This window comes from Anser cygnoides, chromosome 13 (genome assembly GCF_040182565.1).
Source record: "Anser cygnoides isolate HZ-2024a breed goose chromosome 13, Taihu_goose_T2T_genome, whole genome shotgun sequence".
Classification (NCBI taxonomy): Eukaryota; Metazoa; Chordata; class Aves; order Anseriformes; family Anatidae; genus Anser; species Anser cygnoides.
The window spans coordinates 5,804,832-5,828,981 of NC_089885.1; the positions used below are offsets into that span (position 1 = coordinate 5,804,832).

Below are 24,150 nucleotides of genomic sequence, written 5' to 3' on the forward strand. Positions count from 1 at the left end.
AATAGCTTGATTTCAGATAGCCCAGAACTGGTGCAAGCAATCTGCGCAAACCTTACAAAAGCTACATTTGCTGATTGGGCCATCAGCGTGTTAATCTGAACTGCTGCACTCAGTTGTACAATGCAATTTAGATAATTATGAAAATGTTGTCTTGAGACGCGGAGTTAATCTTTCTGAAGAGTAGTTATCAGTTATTGCCTTTCATAATTCTCTCCTTCACTCATTTCACAATTTTTCTTCTTAAAATAGAAGATAGAGCATAGTAATAACAAATTGCCTGCCAAGTTTTTTCTGTTTAATCGGTTAGACATCAATGGAAAAGGAAACCCAAGAAAACAGTCGATTTTCTTTCCCCCCCCTCACTCGTATAAATTTAAAATCTTACACATAAGGATGTAGTTGCATACAGAATCCCAAAATCTATGTAGGTCATTTAGTTATGAGCCACGCTGCAGGATTTATAATGTAGATGTGGAGATTAGTTTATCTCCAATGGTGCACATTGACTACTTCTATAATCAGAGAAGCTTCTTTTTTTTCAGTTTGTGCTTTATTTTCTAAACATTCTGTGCTTTGTGGCCCTGTTGCTGTTGGATAAAGGGTTCTGATTTTATGTCTGTTCCAGCGTCTGGTTTTGTTCTTCTTGTCACCTGTCCCTGCCTTATTCTTCTTGAAAAAAGGTGTGGGAAAGCACGATTCAGGGCAACCAAGCATCAACAAGGCATGCTTCTGGAACAATAATTGGCACTGGCAGGGATTCTCTGTAGACAGACATGCAGTGACATTTAAATCTGCCACCACAAATGGAGATTGAGCATTTGAGCATGTAATGTGAGTCCAAAGATGGAAAGAATACGTGAAAGACAAGAAATGAAACTAACACCAACAAAGATCCTGTTGTATGCATCTCTTTTCTTTCAGATGAAGGACCAGCAAAACTTCTATACCTAAAAGAAAATCTGAAAGTATAAATAATCACTGTGCAGTTAAATGACTATTTTTTTCCTGAATTGAACTGTGCACTGACTTTTCTCATCACTTTTAGTTCTTATTCAGTAAAATTATAGTCTAGATCCATGAACACCTTTACTCTTTCTGAGCTTATTTACTGTTAAACTTGAAGGTTAAAAATTTCTGTTTTTCTTTGCTAGTGTCTCTTCTAATGTCTGTGGGTGTATATGAGCCAATGGGTGGGTGTCTGGCAGCACACAATTCATGTTTGCATTATTAGAAACCAATTCTAAATTCAATTGTGCTTCTATATGTCAGAAGAAACTTCAGTGAATGAATTAGGCTGGCACTAAATTGTGACAAAATGTTCAGCAGACCCCATGTATTTACTTGTGCATTTGAGTACTCAGGTTAGGGTGTTAAATTGCTTTGTTCTGCTTTTGTTTTCTTCCACAACAGTAGCTTTTTAATGCTTTTATTCAGTCTATGTGCAGCATAGATGAATATGCATCCATTTTATCAGTGCAATTAAACCCAATTCTGGCACATGATTTAAACTGTTTTGCAGGGGTTGTGTATTACACTTGCAAGGAAAACGACCTGATGGAGTTTATCCATGCAAATGTTCATGATCCTACCCAAGAAAAAAAAATGTTTAAATTGCATTTTCAAGTATTGATAATTCTTACTCATTTGTCTATAAAGTATCACTGTGTCTTTGTCTTTAGTGAATTTGATACAGCAGCTTGTAAGGAGGAATAAATTGCAGTATGATAATTGATTCTGAACTGTGGCAGTTGGACTTCAATCACCCATTTTCTCTGTCGTAAGGCAAAGCTCACCGACTTCTACTTTGCTTAGTCTTAACTGTAGATCCACTTAATCTTTATAAGGATTGACTGCATTTCTGAAGACATGCCTGGTTTCCTTACAAAATTCCACAGCAAAGGCTTGCCTACTTTAGATTAAATTAATCACAGCATATTTAGGAGATGGTTTATGTTTATATCATTCAGTGTACTAAAGATCAACATTGTGGTTATGTCTCGGTACGCCACAGGACCCGAATGACAATGTACAGGTTGTCACAGAAGCACCCTGAAATAGGCAGTGCCTCTCTAGAAAAAGTAAAATTTCATTCAAGGGAAGCCATGGAAAATGAGTGAAGCAGGTAGTAAGGAAAGGATAGTTTAAGTGATATAATCATGCTCTCCAGCTGAGTATTTTGAGTGGAAAAAAACTCACCATACCATACCTGTGTAGTGATTATTGTCTTACTTTTTTTTGGCAGTCAGAGTGGAGCCCTGAGAAGGGAGTGCTGTGTTAGCATGAGCTATATGCAGAGGTGTCTACAAGGCTTCCAGTAATGTTTACTGGAATGTTTTGTCTCCTCCTTGCTTCTCGTTTAATTATGCACATTTAAGTGTTTGCTTAGGCTTCAGTACTTGCATTAAAGCAAAATTAGTATAATAAAGGTAGAGAGGTATTGTCCCCTCTTTAAATAGTTGAAAATCTCATAAGACCATGTAGAACAGCACAGCATTGTTATACAGTTAAGATCATGGAATAATGAAATAGTAACACAAAAAACTGACTGTATTGATTGGTTCTGTTTAAGTCAGTGGAAAATCTTCCTCTGAGCATTGACTGAAGTTTTAAATCCATCCATACGTGCCCATTTGAAGTGTAGTCTGTTTGGTTTTATTATTACATGTCACTAGGAAAGCGAGGAGGTGGTGAAATAAATACCTTGTTTAAACAAGGTCATTTACAAATTCCTTAAATAATCATTGATGGTTTAGAGGAAAATATTTTCTAATATAATTACCCTTCCTCCAAAAAAAACACCCTCCCCAAAAACACACCAAATAAAACAAAACCTACCTACAAATTTAAAGGTGTTTTCCAGAGTTACTACAGGAGCCACTGCCTCTGGTTCAATACTCATAGAATTGGAGAACTAGATTTACAAATACATTTGTGTTGTATCATTAAGTTGTCCAAATCTTTAGGGTTCTTATCCCCTCTCCTCTTTGGGGACTATTCAAAGAAGCATTTGTTGTACAAGTTCCTGCAGTTGTTATCCACACTCTGACTTAAATTGTGTATTTCTGTGATTACTGTAATTGCCTCTGGGCTTGACATTGGCTTTGTTTTTTATTAAATAGTTAATATGACGTTGCACAGATAGGGGAAGAGAAGAATTACTGGTCTTCTGCTATAGTAATTGACACTTGCTTTGTTGATGTGTGGCTAACGGAAGTTACTGAGTTACCAGACGAAGAACTGGATGCTCTCCGGTCTTTTTGCACCGTTAAGATCAGAAGGATGCATCAGGGGCTGATCTCTAAGCAGGCAAGTGGTGTCAGGTCAAGGAAGCTTCAGCATGGATTCACATCAAAGAAATCGGAGACAAGTGACTTGAACTGCACAGTTCCTGGTCAGTTAATGAATAGAATCCGCCTGAAGAACATCAGGGAGACCGTTAGACAGGTACTGTTTGGTGATAAAATGGTAATGATTCCTGTTATTGAACAAGGCTGGGATGGGCAGTTACTGCAGTCCACCATAAGCCCCAGAACAAGGGGGCCTGCAGAAAGAAGTCTTGTTTTCTGGTTACATTTGCACCTGTTATTTATAGAATTATTCTGCATATTATTAGGTGGCACCGCATGTTAACTCTGGCATTAAAAGTAATTCAGAAGGTACAAACTTCCCCCCTTAATATTAGGTAATGTTAAAAATTAAAGCATGTCCAACAGAATCGTGGTTACATCAGTCCCTTTATTATGAAACATCTATATCACCTACACAATCTGAAGTGCTTTTGTCTTTTTCACCAGCATGGTGCTCATTGTTGTTTCCCACCCATAGGACAGGCATTCCGACACAGCTCTTCTCTTCAACTTGGCATCTGTCAAGAGTGTCAAGACTGGTATTGTTTTGGCCGGTGATACTTGCATTCTTGCTTTGTGCTTGTAGAGGGATTTGAATATGTAGTTATAGCAGTCATCACCTACAGATGCCTTTACCCATAAATCTGGGCCTTGGCAAATGCCTGTGCTTTGTTTGAAATTGGTACAGAATGTCTGCATCTGGGAAAGTATTTCTGATAAAGAAAAAAAAAAAGCTTTAAATAGTAATTACAGTCATTTATTTTACTTTCTCTCTATCAGGTATGCTGGCTTTAATCTATTGCCATATAACACGGTTAAAGTGACTGTTAACATATTCCTCTCTTAAGCCTGTGCCAGGTGAGCAGGGAAGAATACTTTAAAGTCAGTCCTGGCATAATGATTCTTTCAGGCTTCCTGCCTATTTAATTTGTTTTGCAACTTCAGCAATCTACGTTCTTTTATTAGCATTAACCAACCCATCATTCTGTAGAATTCTTACTGCCTCTTTATTTGTATTACAGTGTGGTAATGCATTTTTTAAGAAAAGTGACTTTGACTGCTATGTCTATGTGGTGGTGAACACAAAAATAAATAATACTTCTATGTGGAGGAGAAGAAATCAAGGAGTAAGACGACAGAGGCTTGAGTCATGGCTTTCTAGGATTGATTCCACTGCTCTTATTAGGTCTATATAACACGATGGAATCCGTGTAAATTAAATCAGATAAAAATTACTGATACTTTATAAATAAGCATACTGAGTTTTGTAAAATGTTATTAAATATAGTCAAAGTTTCATGGTAGGAAATCTAGGAATTAATAAGTATCATTTATTTTACAAAGTCAACTGCTTGTTGAACTTTGTATTCTGTCTTAGAGATGCATATAGGTATTTGAACCAATTGCTTCAGAGTTCATTTTCCTCTTAAAATTTGTGAAGATAATCATAACCCTCATGGTTTGTACTGAAGGCCTTACATAGATTGTCAGCATAGAAACTTGGTGACAACCTCATTACAGACAGGCAGTTACGTACGGTGGAATTATTGCTGATTAACAGTTGCTGTTACGGAGTTGTGATGATGAAATATTTGTACTCTCTTAGCCTGTTGGAAACGTGGAATAAAGCATCTTCATTTCACTGAATCAAGCCTTCAGGAATTAGTGTATTAGCTGCCATGGAAGGCTGGTTAGCACGCACAGACTGGCGTTCTAGAACATCAACTACTTACTAAGCAAGAGGAACTAACGGCTGGTGGTGCTCTTGATGTATTTGATACTAGCAAACTATGTATAGGTTTACACTGATAAAACTAATTTATACTGAGCATCCACGCAAGTCAAATGAGTTATACTAACTAAAACTTCTTTTTTTCCCATTAAAACCATTTTCAGTATTGGTTTTGGCTGCTTATGTGTTGGTAGCACTCAAGTACTTTTTTTTGACCATTAGTTACTGTAGAAGAAATCAGTAGTGTGCACATAGCTTCAAGTGTCAGGGAAAGCTTGCCTATTACAAGAAGCACCAGTCTATTACAGCTCAGTGCAATGGGTCTGAGATACAGGTAGGTGATTTTAACTGAAACTAAGTTATCAGTGCTGGAGGGGGCAATACATCGGAAAAAGCAAATATTTTCAGCGTGAAGACATTCAGACAGGCTCATCGAGATGATACAGTGACAAAAATTATGAAATAATTTGCAGCTGCCTACAAAAGCAAACCTTTGTCTTTAGACACTCTGTCTGTATCTTTATTGATTATTTTTAATGGAGTGGTCATCTTGCTGGGACAGACGCTGCTCATTACATCAAAGTCTCATCCTTCAGGTGACAGAAGCTCAAGTGCACCAATCTTCACAGTGCCCTGACTGTAAGAAGAAGGCGGCAGAGCTAGCCGAGATCACCTTTCTCAGACAAAAGAAGGCACTAGTGGAAAGAGCTTTACTCCAGGAAAAATTGGAAGAACAAATTTATTCCAGAGTAAGCAAATGTTATTTTTTCAAAAAAAAAAAAGTGTTTTGGTGCATTTTATATTTACTGTATCTAAAGAATTTGTAAGCCAGATTTTCTCCTAATTTATGGTAATGCAATCAGATTGATCTGAATGCAGAACAATTCAAAATAGAATTTGGCTCCATGTCGTTATGGAGACATGGGACTAGCATGCTGATCAAGTAATTTGAGCTTGCCTGATTTATAGAAGCTGAAGGTCTTCTTCATGATGTCCTGAAACTGTTTTGGGTACATCTTGATTACTTCTCCACAGTTTAATTCTGATGGGCTGTCCAGGACAAAATGGTAAATAACAAAGCCGTGTGATAGTAGGTGTGTCTGTACTAGTCTTTCTCCCAGTCCTCTGGCTTAAGAGTTGCAGAATAAGATGCAGCACCAAGTTGTGGAGGCTCAGGCTCAAGCTTGCTGCTTGGAGACAGTTTCTAAGGCTGTTTCTTAAGCATGGCAGTGATGTCATTTTTGTCACTTGAATGTGAGCAAACTGGAAAGGTGGCTTCTGGTAGATCTGACCATTTGTAAAGGCAGCATGTTGTTACTGGTTATGCAGTTGAGTGCCAAAGTTTTCATGTCACGATACAAGTAGAGACACACATATGCTCACTTTGAGTTCCTAAGACTTTATTGCTCTGAGGGGCAGTGACATCAGTTTTAGAGCTTTTACTTTGTATGTGCTTGTGAACGTGGGCCTTTTTTTCTAGTGGGGTATGCTTTTTTTCCCCCCTCTAAATTGGTTTAAAATTTTGCCAGGTGCTTGTCACTTCCTCCCTGCTGAATAGGGCAGAGGAAAGTCAGGTCCAATTAAGCATTTGTGAGGAATTACAGAGGAGAGAAAATGTGGCTTTGCAGCAAGTTTTCTGACGGTTCTTCAGGAATAGTGTATCTCACACGTTACTGCCATGCTCTTTTGTGTTTCTGCATATACTGGGCTTGGGAAATGGCTAGTCTGTAGCATTCTCTGTGGGTATGGTGAAATTTCCTCTTTGAAGGACTGTCTTCTGTCTTTGCTGTCACACATTCATGCTTTATTGTTACAAAAGCCCTCTGGAATAGATTGTATATAATGTAAGCTGAAACTTACGGAATTCCCCGGCTGTTCTGTGACTACTCTTTAGGATGATCATCGTTTCCAAGGAAGAGTTCTCCCACTTCTTGCCAGGGAGTGAGATTGAAAGCAAGTTGTTTCTGAGCGATGGATAGGAAGTGCTCTTTGAAGCCTCAAGGCCCCTTTCTCTGTGTTTACGAACAGGGTGGGAATTTGTGGGTTGTACCACATACTTTTTTTTTTCCCCGAATAATGCTGATTTCTTTTTTTTTTCCTCCCTTATTTATTTTTTGTATCTATTTACCCCATATATGAAATTTGAGAGCTTCAGTCTCAAGTAAGGCCTCATTTTTCTGTTGTTTTTTTTTTTTTTTTCTCCTAGCTTCTCTGAAAAGGCCAGTTGCCTTTTCTTTCCCCTCCCTGGGGAAGAAACCCTTGGTCAGTAGCCAGTGCAGTGTATGAGCTGCATGGCATTATTGAGCTCTTTGTCATCTCTCTTGGCAGCCATCCACAGAAGGTAGAAATGACATGTGGTCTCTAGTGACCAGCATAGCTTTCTGCTTGCCTGCTGCATGGGACGGATCACTGGCCACACTGTTCAACAAAGTTTTTAAACAAGATGTTTTAAAAACCCAGCAAAATTGTTGTGATGGGCACAGCCTACCTGGCTACTCTTGAGGGACTGGATATAGCTGCCGATGGCAGACCTGTGACACAGGCCGTGTCAAATGGCAGGAATCCAAATCCAAATAATTTTTGTTTCCTTTTTATTTCAGGATGCGCTTACACTTATAGGAGAAACACTCAGAAGTTTTCCCGAACTTTCAGAGGATCCCAGGAACTTATGGCAAAGGCTGAAAGACAAAGGTCAGAAAACTTAAGGCCTGAAAATAATAAACATAAGACAAGGACGTAAAGTAGTGGGACAGTCTTCTGTGGGCAGCTACGTGCTGATTGCCAGCTATTGTGGGTATGACTTGTTTTGGCAGTGATGAATGGAGTGACAGTTTAATATTCTTGCAGGTGGAACCAGATATGCCCGGTGTGCTGGAGTCTGGGTTAAGATTCAACTTTTTACTCGTCCCCAAATACAAATGTTGCAATTCATTGTAATCCAACTAAATATGTTTTTCAAATTATGAAAGCCTGCATTTTCTATTATTAGTCTGACAAGAAATTTATTGGGGGGGGAGGGAGGGGGAGTGCTTCTGGGATTTCAGAGCAGCTTCCATCCATAAGAAAAATAAATGATTCTGTTTTCTGGGGCAGGGAGCTGTAATTACTGTGTTTCAGCTCAATCTTTGCCCACTGTATCATGTCAAATTGAAAGTGAGAGTCCCAGGTGAAGGAGAAGAAGGTTGCAAAGTAACTGTAGAAAAGAATAAAATGAAACAGGGTATTTATAGAACTGAAATAATGAGACTGTAACAGAAATTAATCTGCAACAGCGAGGATGCCAACAGGACAAGAAATGGTAATAAATTAATCTTAGAACCTGTCTGGGATAGCTGTCTAGAAGGAGAAAAAACAATATAGGTTAAAAATGGCATAAGGTGTCAAATAATATTTTTGGCAGATCTTTAATATAATTTGGTATTTATTATTTTATGCTATTTTCAAAATGGCAGACTGTCTTTCAAATAGTATATCCAGATGAAAGTTTAAGTATTCAGTACACATCCAAATAAAATGGCTTTATGCTGGGGAGCTCAATGGGTTAAGGAACAAAATCATTATCTTCATTGTAGCCTCGAAAGATACTTGCTGCTGTATGGGCACAAATGCACCCCACCTTTCTGACCATTGCTGACAGCAAGAGCTCATTGCGTTGTTCGTGCAGTGACCTTGTGGCCACTGGACTTACACGAGTCACAGGCACTGACTTTCATCAGTCTTCAGTTTCCTGATTTCTGTGAATTTAGATCTCTTGATGGCTGTGGAAATCTTGAAGAATATCCTTGTCTATGAACCATGTGAATAAAGGATTTCACTGCTTAATAGCTCAATTATTTTTTGCTATGAAAAATAGGATAAAAACGTTTTAAAAACTTTTTTAGGCAAGAATATGTGTTGTTGAAGTTGGTTTTGTATTTTATATCCTTTTAATTATTTTCTTGTATATGCTCATATTGTTTTAAGAGTGCTAGGGGGATGTTTAGCCTCTTGTTTTCCCTTCCCGCAAACAAATGGAAAAGCTAAAAAGAAATGTTGGGATGTACAAATAGGCCACCTGTCTCATAGCAGATATCTGCTTTTTGGTGCTTAAAAACCTGTCTTGAATGGGTTCATCCTGAGCAGGTCAGGCCCAATGTGAAAACAATGCAGCCCAGTGTTTCACAAAGCTGGTTGTCCTCACTGCTTCCTTTGCAGTTTATTGTTGTATTGTAAGCCGGTGGGTTTAGTAGTCCATTGAATATTCCCCAAAGCTTGGCTTTAATTTTTAAATTGTCACTGCAGGTTGCATAGCTGCTTATATGATGAGAAAGCTCCTGCTTGGTTCTTCTCATTACTCTCTGATCATCAGAAATGTTTGAATCCCGTAAATCTCCTACCTTCCAATATTTTAAGCCTATTCATTTTATATTCCCCATTTCTGCTCCTTATTTAGCTTTGGACTACACTCCCTGTTTCTCTTGAATCTTTCAAAGCCTCTTGTGATGTGCTTAACGCTAGGTTAAAGACCCCCAGCATTCCCTGTGAATCCTCGTGAGGGCTGTCACATACAGAAGTGGTAATTGGGAGCTGAATTCTTTGAAAATGTAATTTTGTTGTTATTGCCAATGAACACATTTTTCAGCCCTTAGAAAAACAACAACAACAAAAAACAGTAAGTTCTGAGACTCTAAAGATAAATTGATTAGTTTTATAGGAAAAAAGATATGATATTTTGCTTTCAGTACATAGTTCCTTACTGAAAATACTGAAATATTTATTTCCAACTCTTTTGTCAAACCTTTATGTAAATACATTGAAGTATGAGTTATTTGGACTAGTGTCTGACAACATTTGTGTCTGTAAAATAGTATTCATACTCCCACTGCACAGAGGCTATACAGTTCTTGTTCATTTGCATAAATGTCAGAAAGGCATCTCAGGTAGCTCCTCTGAAAAAGTCAAAGCATATTTTGCTCATGTCTGTTGTATGCCTTTTCCTACTGCTCACTACAGTTTCCATTATTTTTTTTTAAATTGAGAGTGACTCAGATCTGAGTGTTTGTCTTCTGATTTTCTTGTAGCAGCTATTAAGGATGTACAACAAAATAAATGATCTGGGGCTCTAAATAATTTATTTCATAATCCTGAAGTGCTTGAGACTAGAAATCCAAAAATTCTGATGTGCAGGGTGTTGGGGGAAGTAGATCATGTCGCTTCTTTTTCTGCTTACAGGAGGTTCCCCCTCCTGTACCTTCCTCAGCAGTGGGTTTTTGGTTCGATCCAAAGAAACACTGTAAAGCTATGATCAAGAAATATTTATTAATCTGCTCCCTTGTTGGTGCTTGCTGGGACATAAAAGGAGTGAGGTGGATCAAGGGTGATTCGTATGTTAAGCAGCTAAAGTACTGAAACAAATTAATCTGCCTGTTGTTAGAAGTCCTTTTGGAGCTTTTGCCTTCTAGCTTTCATGCTACACATATTGGCATTAGTTAATCGGAATGATTTGTGATGTGGTAAGGCATGTGAACTTTGCACAGCCGTGGAAGGGTTTTTCATATATACGTGATATTATATATATGCTGATAACTGGTTTTCATTATACTATTCTTTCTTACTGGCCCTTTGGATGAAGTTGTATTCCTCAAATTACTGTTAGAATCAGTTTCTTGCGGATTTCGGCAATATAATTTCCACTTTGGCTTGCCCCAGATTTCTCTGAGGAAAAACTGAACCTGGCTTCCAGGCTCAGTTATTCCTTAGTCTTGTTCCCAACCATCTGCTGGGGTGCAGGACTTTGTGCTTGTTTCTCCCCTAGAATCTCACTCAAAATAGGTTACTAGAGAAATAGAGATTTCCAGTTACCTGTGAAATATGTAGTCATCAAATGGTTGAGGTTGGAAGGGCATCGTATCCTCCCACTGCTTGAGCAGGGTTATGTAGAGCGGGTGGGCCCTGGTCCCACTGGCCCAGTAATCCTTACATTAATCTCGAATCTTTTCTTTGAAGCTATACTAGAAACTGAAATGCTTCAGGCTCCCTTGGAGCCACTGCCTTTTCATAAATCTATCTCCTTGTCATAATTCTGTTGCGTAGCGAGAATTTTTTGTCTTTAAGCACAGCCAATTTGATCAGCTTCCAAGAAGAGGATCTGAACCCTTTTATTCGTACTGGGAGCTTGACAAAAACTGAACTGGTGGCCTTGAGGATGAGTTTTGCTGCTGGAAGGGATCACGTCTCTCTGTGAAGCTGTTAGCTGACACAGTACCCAGATTCTTCTTCACTAAAAATCTGAATTGTTGCTTTTATGTGACTATTCTAAATTATGTATGTGGGTATGAAGAAGAATGCTTTCAGCTGTGTATTTTTAAAACATTTGGAAATATACTTGTGTTCTTTAGATTGTGATTTTATTAATATTCAGTTTGTGATTTCAGAAAACTACTTTTTATTGTCTCTACTCAATAAGAACTAACCTAGATGCTGGTTATAATATATGCAAATTGCTACTGCATGCAACGGAGTTGGTGTTTTGAATGCCACTGTTTAAAAAAAAGAGGGTGGGGAATACATCCATTAATCTTACTAATACTAAGTTTGCATTGTTTTCATGCAACTAGCTAACTGTTCCTTTTTGCTGTGCAACTGAGCTTGTGGAGATCTTCGTCAGCACCACCAGCAATGTGATCTGTGGGGGAGGCTGGGACATGGGGGGGTGCTTCCCTGCTGTCAGTAAGGTACGAGCTCCTCTGTCGTTCAAAGTGTCTATAGAATTGGTCAGGGTGCCTTTAAAAAAACATTATCCAGCATCTAGGCATGGATGTTCATTGCTTATTTATACATTTATTTATTTTGTAATAAAATAGTACCGTTTGTTCTCACATAGACTCATGTGTATGATCCATAAATACGTTGTAAAATATATCTGTAGCATGTAACAGAATCCTTTAGAATATTCTGTGAAAACTCATATTTTTAGTTGATAGCACTTTAAGAACATTTACATCCTTCATCTTGACATTTTTAAATAAAACATTTTTTGCCTACAGAAGTAAGTTTACAGCATCATCACAGTATTATAGCTTGTTTAAAAATACATAGAGCATCAATGGTAATTGCAAGCAAGCTGTATACTTGAGCAGGGTTTTTGTAATTTTACATGTTTTGTACTTTTTAAAACGATTACATATATTAGTATTACATCCATCACTCTGTTAGAAAATATTACTTATATATGCTACTCACAATAGAGCTGTCATTTTCTGTGACGTATTACAGGCTATGAAAATAGAAACACACCATTGTATGGTTGGTTTAAAAATAATTACAAGCCTAGTTAAAAAAGTGCGTTAGGCTTGCTCTTGGTAAGATAGGTTCCACTAACGTTGGATGTCCTTAATCCACTTGTGGTTGGAATGCCACTAGCACCTCTCAGCACTGAACGTTCAGTGAAAGAAAGACTGACTTACTGCCTGCTAGCAAATTTAGGGCTCGATCCTGCACACTTTCTGCACATACCCCTTGCTGAAGACATGGAGAGCTCTTCAGCTACAGACCTTCAGCACCAGGCTGCTACTCGCTGAACATCTGTGAATCTGATTTACTGAAGACTACAACTGGGTTTCAAAATCTTCAGCCAGATGATTGGATCAGTGCAAGACAACACAACGCCATTGATTTTTAGCAGCTGTGTTGGCAGCATTAACCAAAATCTGACCCTTTGCCTTCCATGGGCCTCTGGATTTTCGAAAGGATGGGAGTACTAGATTTTAATTTATGGTTTTAGTAATACAATAGAGATTAAAAATACATGATTGTGTTGGTTTTGCTTTGCACAAATGAGACTAAATATATAAATATATATAGTAAAGCTGTAGGAAATCTCCAAACTGCTAACAACTCTTAGAAATGAGATAAAACAAGGATATATTTGCTTGGAAATGTCATAGTTGCCATTCTTTTTATTATTTTCAGGTAATGCAAGAATATTTTGTGTTGGATTTTTTTTTTCTTATGAAACAAGTCCAGGCGTGCTTTGAAAAATGCTCTTTTCGTGGTCTTTCTGATACTCCTCTTGTGCTCTCTGCAGTTTTTTACCTCTCAGTTTCCACTTGTGAAAACAGTAGGTCACTAGGGATGTCATTACCAAAGAGAAAATAATAACCAGCACTATTATCAGTGCAATAGTGGATGAGAGGGACCCCTCTAGCTGCTTTGTTTCAGTGTCTCTTGTTGTGTTTAGTTTAGCAAAGTTCTCATATTCTGTTGAGGCCAGAAGCGTGGGTACAGGAACTTCTTTGAACTTCGGCCTCATTGGGATTCAGTAGTTGTTCTCACTCGGTCAGAATTTCTGAAGAAGCAAGAGCTATGATTCCCTTGTCACCTGTGGCATTCGTAAGGCAGTTTTCTCCTCAGGTTTTCCAGGCATAGATGGGGCTCAGAAGTTTTGTTTGCCTTTGAAGCCAGGCAGCGTTGGAACGGCAGTACGTGTCGCAGAGTGTACAGCACAGGTCATCTACACCCAGAGTTGTGTAAGTCAGAAACTTGCGTGCACTGTTGTCTGCTTTGTTGAGAGGTGTTTGGGGGAGAGGCTGCTTAGTTGACTGCCAGTTTGGGATTCTTTGTTTTCTTGAGCAGATAATTGAAGAAAATCACATCAATTTTCCAGTAACATTGTGGTGGCAGGGCTTATCCTCAGGCTTAAAAGAAAAACAAGCTCTGCAACAAGTGTAGTTTGTATCTTACGAATTCATTCAGTAAGAGGCTTTTTCTTCCCCCAAATATTCCCCAGAGAGTGTGAAATCAAAGGCAGATTTTTTTGCTGAGGGGCAGGCTTGGTTTTGCTAACATCATAGGCATTAACAAAATCAGCTACAAAACAGGAGCTCTCATGTTAATGATTGTTTTTAATTTTTCCCACTTCTTTGTTATTTGCCCTCAGACGTGGCTTGTCCAGAGAGGATTTTGGTTTGGGTTTTTTTGTCCTTGTTATACTGGAGTTTAGGAGATGTCCTCACTGATTGCAAATCTGGAACCTGGAAAAATGACCTGGGTAAAAAATGGCATAGTATTACTTAACAGGTAAGCTCCCCTAAAGGCAGCGAGCTGTAATAATTCTGATAGAATTTCAAACACATTTAAGTCAGTTGCCTTTGATACATGCTGTGTGTGACGAATTCTAAAAAAAAATTACGCATCTGAGCAGCTTGGAAGCTAAAAGAGCTGGGTCTGCCCTCTGCCCCACGTTGCAGGTCTCATCTTAGATTAAAACCCAGTGAGGAATACAGCTGGCCTGTTCTTACTGGTTTCTGCTTCCACTCAGGACAGTAGGATTTGGCCCCAGGTTATTTTAATTGGAGGAGCTGTAAACACTTTCAAAGCTATTTATTTCAAATAACAGATTGCTCTAAACCCCCTCCACCCTACTCCCAAATGCTTTGAGGACAAAATTAGGTTTCAAAGATCTTGCAGCATAACTGTTTGTTCGGAGATGCTCTGTTTGATAGGATGCAATTGTAATTCATCCTCTTTATAGAAATCTGTGGTTCATCCCACTCAGGCTAAGGTCTCTTTTACTAATTAGCAGCATTTTCAGCAGCACATTCTTGTTTGTAATAAAGACTGTTTACTATAAATTAGCATTCTGTTGATGTTAAAAGATGTAAATGAGCAGTTCTTGCCAGTTTGGAACAATATGTTCACATAGTCAAAAATAAATGTTGATTTTAAAGAAAGTTTAAAAGCCAGATTTTACTGTAGTTTAAGACAAAAAAAATACGTGTTTGTAAAGCTGATAGAAAGTTTTTCATTTAAGAAAACAAGTGCAACAAACCATAACTTTAATGAATGTCTACATATTGTATTACTGGCAAGGGGTATATCAGGAGGTTATGGGCAATAGAATATTTTACTACTAGTTTGTTAGTTTGTTATGTATGCAGCAGCTTTCTCAGGTAGCCTGAACAAAGAAACTTCAAGAAAAGAATTGAAGAAACTGAGTAAATGCCCTCGTGGTTTATGGAGCAGCTAAGTGTCTACCACCCACGTGAAAGTCCAGGAGGGTGAAATGTCTCAGCACTAATGAAATTCAGATCTTGTCATACTTGCCTGAACCTGTACCTGTTCTCATCTGTATCCACAGCTATCAGATTCCTACAGGGAAAATGTAAAATCATTAGGCATCTGGTACTGGACAGCGCTGTTCCAAAAACGCGAGTGGATGTTATATGTAACTCAATTTCACTATCAGCTCAGGTACACATCTCTTCAGATAACAACCAAAATGCTTTTAAAATCTAAATCTGCCGAGTATTGTTTGTACTTAAGCTGTGTTTGGGAAGAAGGAGGCTGCTTTGATGGGCTTCAAAACGGATTGACTGAGGGTTCAGTTTGCGACTGTGCTGCAGACTATGACCAAACCAATCAGTATCTGTTACCACTACTTTTTAGTATGTTTTACTTTTGAACCTCTTGAGGGCAAAGAATGCTTCACCCAGTCCTGATATTACTGTGTTCTTATCCAGTGAGGGCTACAGTAGCATCCAGAGCCTCAGACTCCGCAGTAATGGTGTGGTGTGCTGTATTTGAAATGGAACAGCAGAAGAAAGAAAATCTGAGCTTTCTAATCCATGCTGCACTTTGTATCGCACGTGCAAGGACCACAAGGGCTTGATGAGAAGTTGACAGATTTTGCGAATCAACAGCTGGTTGCACAAATAGGTGCCAACAGCAAAGATTTGGTTATTACTACCATGGGAGCCCCATCTGAGGATCAAAGACTGCTAGGGAGAGCTGGGATCCACCTAACCAAGTCGGGCCAAAGCATCTTTGCTGTAAGACTGGCTAGCCCAGGGGGAGAACTTGAAACGAGGAACGAGGTGGTAGTGAGATGGTGACCCCCAGGCAAGTGGTAGTGGGCCAGGTTGGTGAGCAAAGGGTGCAGGGTGATGTGGACCAGAGACTGAAAAGGGGCTCTTCTCGGGTGTCTGCATCACGGCCTTGGTCTTCAGGAGAGCAGACTTTGGCCTGTTCAGGGACCTGCTTGGAAGATTCTGATGGAAGACGGTCTTAAAGAGAGAAGTCCAGGAGAGCTGGCTGACTTGCCAGGGTCACTTCTTCCAAACTCAGAAATGGTCCATCCCAACGTGCAAGAAACGAAGTGGAGACACGAGAGGCCTGTGTGGATGAATGAGGAGCTCCTGACAAAGCTGGAACAGAAAAGGAGGCATGCAAGTGGTAAAAGCAGAGAGAGGCGACTATCTGAGCACGCAGGGGTCAGGTTAGGAAAGCCAAAACTCACCACAAGATGAATCTTGAAAAGAATGTAAATGACAATGCCTCTTCTGCAGAAGAGAGGCTAGGACAGATGCGGACCTGCTACTGCTGAATGGGACAGGGGGCCTGGTGAGCAATGAAGAGGCACTCAGTGGCTTCTTCGCTTCAGTCTTTACAGGGAAGAGCCTCCCTCTGCTATCCCAGGCCCCTGAGACCAGTGGGAAAGTGTGGCACGGAGAGGACTTAACTTTGGTATGGGAGTGCTGAGTTAGGGAATGTTTAAACAAACTGAGCTGAACCTCGTGCCCAAATATGTGTTGGGGGCCACCCAGCTGGAAAGCAGCTTTGCAGAAAAGGACCCGGGGGCCCAGGTGGACGCCAAGTTGAATGAGAGCCAGCAGTGTGCTTTTGGAAAGTTCAGTGGCACCATGGGCTGCATCAGGAGGAGCATCCTCAGCAGGTTGGGGAGGTGGTTAGTCACTTCTACACAGCTCTGGAGAGGCCACAGTAGCGGTAGAAATAAATGTAATAGCATAGCTCAGATTGCAATGTCCTACTGAGATTTCGGTTTCTGAGACAGAGGTGGACCTCTTGTAGTGTGCTTAAATCTAGAGAAGACTTCATATTATCCTTAATCATTGTACTTACACACACATACACAGAGTGCACATTTCAAGTTTCCATCCACAGTGTCAACACGTTCTCGTGAGGAAACTCTCCATTAAAAAAACCCAAATGTTCTTCAATAGCTATGCCCTAATTTAATTCAAATAGATAGTAAATTATTCTTACATTATTGGGTTGTTTTTATGTGTGAGTCATAAGTCTTCAGTGTATTTTGTCTGAGTGTTAAGAACATGCAAACTAATATCTCAGGAATGTGCATATTTAATTCCCATTAACATTTAATAACATATTAGAATGGTTCAGGTATTTCCAAAAAAAATAAATGCTTTTTGTCCTGGAAGAAACTTTTCATGAAAGTGTATTAAAATATCTGTAAGCTGAATGCATGGTACGTGCCCTTACCTAGAGATGGACTTTGCTACCATGGCTCATATTTTCATACCTTTCTGTTTTAGCAAGCTAATATGTAAAGTGAAGTATGAAATATGTAAAGTGAAGTACCACTTGGTATAAGCTGTGAAGGCCAAAATCTGCTCCTTGTTTTGTAATGTCCTCACGGTGGCCATTGTCTTTCCCCTTGTTTTTTGAGTTTGATCTCTGAAAGTTTCATGCAATTTACATGAGAGAAACAAAAGAAATTACAGGGACAAATTGATCTCAAAGATTAATTCAGGTTATTGGCATATCTATCAAATGCTGAATCGCTGGAAAGAGATACAAATGTGGATCAACAGCTTTTTTGATTTCACTGAAACTCCTACCATTTTATATGGGCAAAACTTGCCTCTGTGTTTGATAGTGACTTGGTAATTAATAATAATACTATTTGTGTTATATAAAAAAGAATAATGACAACTTATATTGAATCCTTAAAAACAAATAAAATCGAGATACTGGGTTGGAAAGCCAGGCTTATGTGGAGTTTTAGTTGCCAATGCTTTTTTCTGTTAGGATAACTCTCTTTTCTGGTTCTTTGTTGCAGTTGAAGGAAGGACTGAGTTCTGTGAACATCCAAAATCTTCAGCTTCGTTGGAAGGATGAGGGCCAGAAATTACAGGTGAGGTGCTGTGGTTTTATTGTTTTAATAGGAAGCCGATTGTACGTACCTAACCTTCAGGTTAACTCAGACTTCTTGTCTGTGACTTTCTGGTTTCTTTCATTGAGGGAGAAAGGTTGACAAGCACATTTAAACCAGTAGTGAGCAAGGAAATTTTATGATACGGTTCTCAGATGAACACAAAAACATCTTTTTAAAGATCACTGGCATAAAACTATAGACCCGCTCCTTGTGAATTAATATTAAGAATCTCTGATTCCAGTAGGAGGAGAATCTTTGGTTGCTGTCTTGCGTGTATCTCTCTCAAGTACTCATGCATACACACACACTGCATTTTCAAATCAAATGCTGAATTCCTTCTAGCGTTTATATCATCTTTAATATGTATTGGCTTTCTAATGTATTTTCAGGCTTTCTTTCTGCCTTCAGCTTGCTTGTAAATTTTTCTGCTGCCTTTCAAAGTGTATTTTCTGTTTTTTATTGCATTACAGAAGAATGTGCCTCCTTTCTCCTGATTTGCATCTTTTTGATGTGAAAACATTTGTATGAAATGTATCATGTTCTAAACCTGATATGTAAATGATTCTTTTCTCTTCCTCCAGAGCTAGTGTAGCAAGACATCTACTAATACACTTGTGCACAAAATTGGAGATGAAAGCCAGAGTGGGAGTGAGAGCAAATGAAAGTGGGGACAAGGAGGGAGGGAGGAACGGGAGAAGGATAGAAGGGAGGAAGGACTTCAAGAAGCACACAAGTAGCAAGTCTGAAATATCTCACTGTTTTTTTACTGCATCTTCTAGAAACTCTTGTGTAAGAACCAAGGGCCAGATTTTATGGGTATTTTAAATATGTATATAAGACCACCATAGCAGTTTTCAAAATGCCTATGTGTACTGGTACAGATCTGTCTATCTTTGGGTGCTTAAAACACATTTGGAAATCTTGAGCTTTCAAGTCTGCAAAGTGCTGTTCAGCTTTCAGCTGAGAGCCAGATAGGCTTTGTACTTCCCAGTAGGTTCTGTGTCCTTGAGGGTATGGGCTTAAATAATAAACATTGGGTTGGTAAAGCACAGCAGCCCACTTCGGGTATGTTTGTAATGTGTAACCGGATTTGTAGGTGTTAAACACCGTAGAGTTATTGGAGAGATCCTAAAATGAAAGGACCTGGCTTTTGGCTTTGTCTTCCTTCTTAATCTAAAACCAAAATCCCAAACAGATCTAGACTAAATTTTATACTTAATCATTCCTTAGAAACTTAATTTGCATAATACCCTTGCTATGATATAACAGGCAACTTAAATGCAGATTTAAGCAAGTCAATTAGTCTTTTAATTAAGGCTGTAAAATTCTGCCCTAGTCTCTCAAAATGCTTTACCCTATTTATATCCTGGTGAGCAAGAAAACTCTGCTTTTAGCAGTTGTTCAGCCTGTTCTGTCTTCATGATACTCTGGAAATACAACGTGAGTGTTCCTGACTGTCTGATGGTTTTGTTTTGAGGTTTCCTCCTCCCTGATTCAGGAGGAGGGAAAGACTGCAAGTTTTGGAAGCACTTGCAAAAACTCATTCCAGCATTGATCAGATCTGCAAGTCAACAGAAGATTTAAACTTGTTCCTGTGAAAGGAACGATATCCACTGGGATCCTGATTCTCCTTAAAGCTGTGATAGGCTCGGATAACTTTGAGGGACAGACTGGGTATAACAAAAGCAAGTGACTTCAGGCCACATCCTGATACCCCCTTACCTCTGCACTGAGGGATGCCGAGCAAAAGAGCCTCCATGAATTCAGATGGAAGTTGCAGGCTGTGAGCACTACTCAGGACGTTTGCTTTTCAGTTTTTTCAGAATAACTGCTGTGGGCTGGTGTCTGTGCTTAATGTGGTCTGGGACCGAATTTACATTCATTATTTACATACTATTTGCCTGGGCATTTAGTTTATAGAGAACCTATATGGAGCTACTTCTGGTGTGTTGGTTTTTTTTTTTTTTTGTTTGTTTTCTCAAGGTTTTCATTTTAATTAAGTCATTGCTGAAGCGTGGGGTAATTGAAGCAACAAACCTGTTGTGTCGTAGACTTAAACTCTCTGAAACTGATATTTATCCCACTGATTTTATTGGTGACTTCTCGTGATAGTGTAAGATGCTGATTTGGTATAACTATGATTTGATAAATACCAGTAGTTTTTCAGGTGTGATTGCAGCCTTCTTAAAACTGCATGGTTTTTGTGTGTGCAAAGTCCGAATCCTTACGGATGCTGCTGATGCCTGTTACCAGGAAGAAACTGCAAGTAAATCATGTTGTAGACTGAATGCTTGACAAATTCCCTCCTCAAATCAATGCTAGCAAAATGTACCTGTGATACATATTTTAGATGCCATGTCTATAGAGTGATGTAAAGAAAGTTTATCATCACGATCAATGAAATCCTAGCATACCGTTTTTAGGGTAGCTTTGAAACTGTGTATTAAATGCTCCCAATAGGCACACTGACTGAGGCTTGTGAATGCTGTAATAAAACACGTTAGGGAGAGATGTAGAGTCTTACTCCTTTCAGGTGCTCATATTTGGGGAAGGGGTTGGAGGGTTTCTTTTTTTTTTCCTCTTGAATTTGGAAACCAGTACTGTATCATGGTGCTGTTCTCTAAACAGTTGAACAGATCTGTTCCTTTGTGAGGTTCACTTTGAAATAGTTTTTTAAAATGCAGTGAAGCCTATGTTGAAATTTCTTTTTTTCAAAGCAGCACTCAGTATACCTCTTTTCAGAGGATGGATTTTGCAGATAAGCCACCCTTTGTTTTTCCCAATAGAGGAGGCAATCTTATAGCAGCAGCTGAAAAGTGTATCCTATGAAATAGGGATTCTTTTTTTCCATTTGAATTTATTTCGTGGTTAACTTTTTGCTAATTTAGTTCATGTTCATTCCTTTTGCACAACATTCTACCCTGTTCTTCCCACACGCCTTTCAAAATCAGGGGCAATTACATCCTGTGATTGCAGAGGCAGGCTGTACATTCTTCCATTAGTCTATATTTTAAATGTTACTCTGTGAAAACACAAATCCCGAGCTACAAACAATTCCCTAGCCTACACTGGTACTTAAATTCACTCAGTGTTTTTTTCTTTTTGTCTGTTTCCAGGGTCACTTTGTCATAATGCTCTGTATTACATTTTTGGGGTCAGAAGAAGTACTTACCAGTCCAGGTCCAAGTGGATTGTTTAATTGTTCTCTTGAGTTACAGGTTAAATGAAAACTTGAAAGCAGTTTAGAGCTGAATTAAAATGAACAGAACAAAATCCTAAGAAGCTTCATAAGATAAGATTTTAAGACAATCAGTGGCCCTGTCATTACATTCTCATTTTCTTTGCAGGTGAAGGAAGGTTCTGATTCTGGGCTAATTGGCTATACAAGGGGGATGAACAAAAGACGTCTGCTTTTTTATCCCCCTCCCACCTCCTTTTTTAATCTTTCTTCTTTTTTTCTCTTTCCTTACTGCTAGTAAGGAATGTAATTATGGATGGGATGCTTAGCAGCCTTTGTCTTGGATCTGAAATCTGCCAAGATTGAAACTCCCGCAGGGATAGCTTTCTTTTTTTTTTTTTTTTTTAAACATGCCAAGGAGCAAAAGATTGCTTGAACATTCAAGTGTTCATCCAACTCATTTAAAAAAGAAACTCTTCTCCTTCCAGCCAGTATGTCTGTTCTTGAAGAATAGTCACAGTCTAGGACTACAATACATTCAGTACGCAGGGAATTTCATCTTTAAAATTGTGCAAGAAAAATACTAAGTTAAAAGGTGGGAGGAAGCAGGGAGGGATAGACGGTGGAGCGATGAATGTCATTTTAGATGCAGCTGCTTTGTACGTTTCTGGACTAAGATCCCATTTATTTCCCCCCCAGCATGGACTGGGACAGTGTCTGTCAAATCTGGGAGTTGTAGGTAAGCAGTAAGCACCCATCCTCCTCCCTGCCCTCTTCTCCCCTCTGACAGAATTAAAGCACAGGTACTTTTGGGGGTAACGAGCCAGTGTGCAGGGAGCTGGTCCCTGCACTGAGGCTAGAGGAGCAGTGGGGGAGAAGGGAATGGAGACTTTCTTCGGGCATTCAGCACTTACTAGTGAGGACTGACTTTCCTTTTAGCTTGAAATCACAACCCAGGCAGGGGAGAAGTTGTGTGAAATGCCTCTGAGATGAGTTAATGCATCAGAGATCGGTGGGTGCACGGCTTTAGCCGTGGCGGGAAGGGGACACGGGGCGTGCGGGGGGCCTGAGGGGCACCCCGGCGCGTGGTCTGCATGCGCACAGAGCGAGCTGCACCTACCAGGTAGGCGCATGGAGGGGACGGGGGGCTCCTCTTTGTGCACTGGGGGGCCGAGTGCCATGGGTAGTTGAGGGGGAGGCTTGTCGTGCGTGCAGAGAAGCGGGTGGCGATGAACGGGAAAGGCTGAGGGCTACCCTCAGCCCCCCGAGGGACGGGGAGGAAGATGCGCAGCGAGAGGAGCGTGTGCATAGGGGTGGTGGGGTGCCTGAGCGGGCACCTTCGGTGGCCCTGGGAGGAGCGACGCGTGCTGGCTCCTGCTCGGACAGCTGCTGGTAGCGGGGGAGAGCCGCACGAGTGGCCCCCGGCCAGGCTGGGGCTCCTGGGCTGGGGGACAGCCGGATGGTGGGGTGTTCCTGGGCACCGTGCTGCCCCATGCCGTGCTGGGCACCGCGTCGGGCACCCAGCGGGTGCTGTGCTGTGCCCGGTGGGAGGCTGTGAAGGGCTGGAGCAGGATGAGCTGTGCCCGGCGAGGCACCTGCCTGCCCAGCCGGGCGAAGGGCAGGTCTGCAGCAGGCGCCTTCAGACGCTTGGGCTTTTTTTTGCTGCTGCGCTTTGCGCCCCGTGCTGGGAAAACCAGCTTCGTTGGGAAAGCAGCTCGTTAGGTGGATTCCCTCGGAGAGAGGCTCACGCCTTCGGCATAACGGGGAAGGAAAGGAGGCTTTTGGCTGTGTCCATTAAAAAAAAAGAAAAAAAATTGCAACTGCTGCCCCCTCCCTCCCTCCTTCTCCTGCCAACGAGGCTCCGGTTCCGCACAAAGGATTCATCATAGCCATGCAGCACTCACCTTCTCCGGCCACATCGTCCTCAGCCTGCTGGGCTACTCTCAAAAGGGGGGCGCGAGCAGGGGGCGGCAAGGCTGGGAGCCCCTGCTGAAGGCTGGCATGGAGGTAGCCCGCGCCCCTGCTAAGTGGCCAGCCTCATCCCCCTCGGTCCTGAAAGCAGCCAGTGCCGAGCGGGCGCCTGGTCTGTGCTGCAGATGTGGGGAGGGTGGAACGGCTCCGCGCATCCGCTGCCTCAGCAGCACTCGCTGCTCCCAGCCAAATTTTTCAACTTTATTTAGGGGGAAGAACGGATCACATGGGGAGCCTCACCGAACTGGGAGGAGCGTGGCGGTGCAGAATCAGGTCACTAACATAAAAACCCGGGAGTTAGTCACGGGCACAAAGATTAATAGTGTTAGCATAATCCAGGCATAAAAAGCAGACTGAGACAAAGACAAGAGATGCTTATGGGATTTAAACGCTTCTGTTTTCCTCCCTTCTCTGTGTCATTAAGCAGGGTAATCTCTTGCTCCTTTTATCAGGTGAGTTTTCCTAATTGAGTAAGAAATAGAGCAGAATATAAAAGAAATCTTTTTGGCTTCCAAATGATTTTGAGCACGTTCCTCTTGGCTGTCAATCTGGCGTTTCCACAGGCTTTTTTTAATACCTCAAACGCCTGGTTTGTCTCTATCCTGCTGTGCTGTATCGATTGAGTCCCTGATAAATAGATGCTACGGACCCACTCCAAAACACACTCGTGCCCACATGAAACAGCCTAGGGTTGGATAATGGTTTCTGACTCCAAGCTTTATTTTCTATCTCTAGCTCAGACGAAGGCAGGAAGGCTGCTGCCTGATCCCATATGGTCCCACTGGCTGAGAATTAAGTTTCTGCAGCGCCTTTTTCTGATCTGTCTGTCATTCATTAATAGATGGCAAAGCTCCCGACAGGAGCACAGGTAAAACAAAAGCTGTCCCTGAGTGCCGAATTGCTGCTCGCTGCCAGGACTGCAGCAGGAAGAATCATGCGACTTTTAGTATCTTTGTTTATTTAATTA

At 40.6% G+C, this 24,150-nt stretch overlaps 1 protein-coding gene and 1 long non-coding RNA gene across 12 annotated transcripts in view; one reads left to right on the forward strand and one right to left on the reverse strand.

Annotated features, from left to right (window-relative positions):
* The window catches only part of C13H8orf48 (chromosome 13 C8orf48 homolog), a 101,555-nt gene that overhangs the window by 7,898 nt on the left and 69,507 nt on the right, over positions 1-24,150 (forward strand). For 4 of the 11 annotated variants that reach the window (XR_010834832.1, XR_010834833.1, XR_010834831.1 and 1 more), the window contains exons 5-8: positions 3,211-3,444; positions 5,676-5,828; positions 7,680-7,770; positions 17,939-18,013. Coding sequence is in view for 8 of the 11 variants with exons in the window: in XM_067005153.1 (XP_066861254.1) it covers positions 3,211-3,444; positions 5,676-5,828; positions 7,680-7,770; positions 17,939-17,997 (537 nt within the window). In the remaining 3 variants the exon portion in view is untranslated. Of the gene's footprint in view, positions 1-3,210; positions 3,445-5,675; positions 5,829-7,679; positions 7,771-7,926; positions 11,943-17,938; positions 18,014-19,511; positions 21,206-24,150 lie in introns of those variants that run through there. The other 7 variants (XM_067005151.1, XM_067005156.1, XM_067005155.1 and 4 more) reach the window with 4 other exon arrangements.
* LOC136791875 (uncharacterized) lies at positions 12,985-23,411 on the reverse strand. Its single transcript, XR_010834834.1, has 2 exons — positions 23,117-23,411; positions 12,985-14,103 (listed from the first exon to the last, which is right to left on the reverse strand). It is a non-coding gene; the product is annotated as an uncharacterized lncRNA (long non-coding RNA).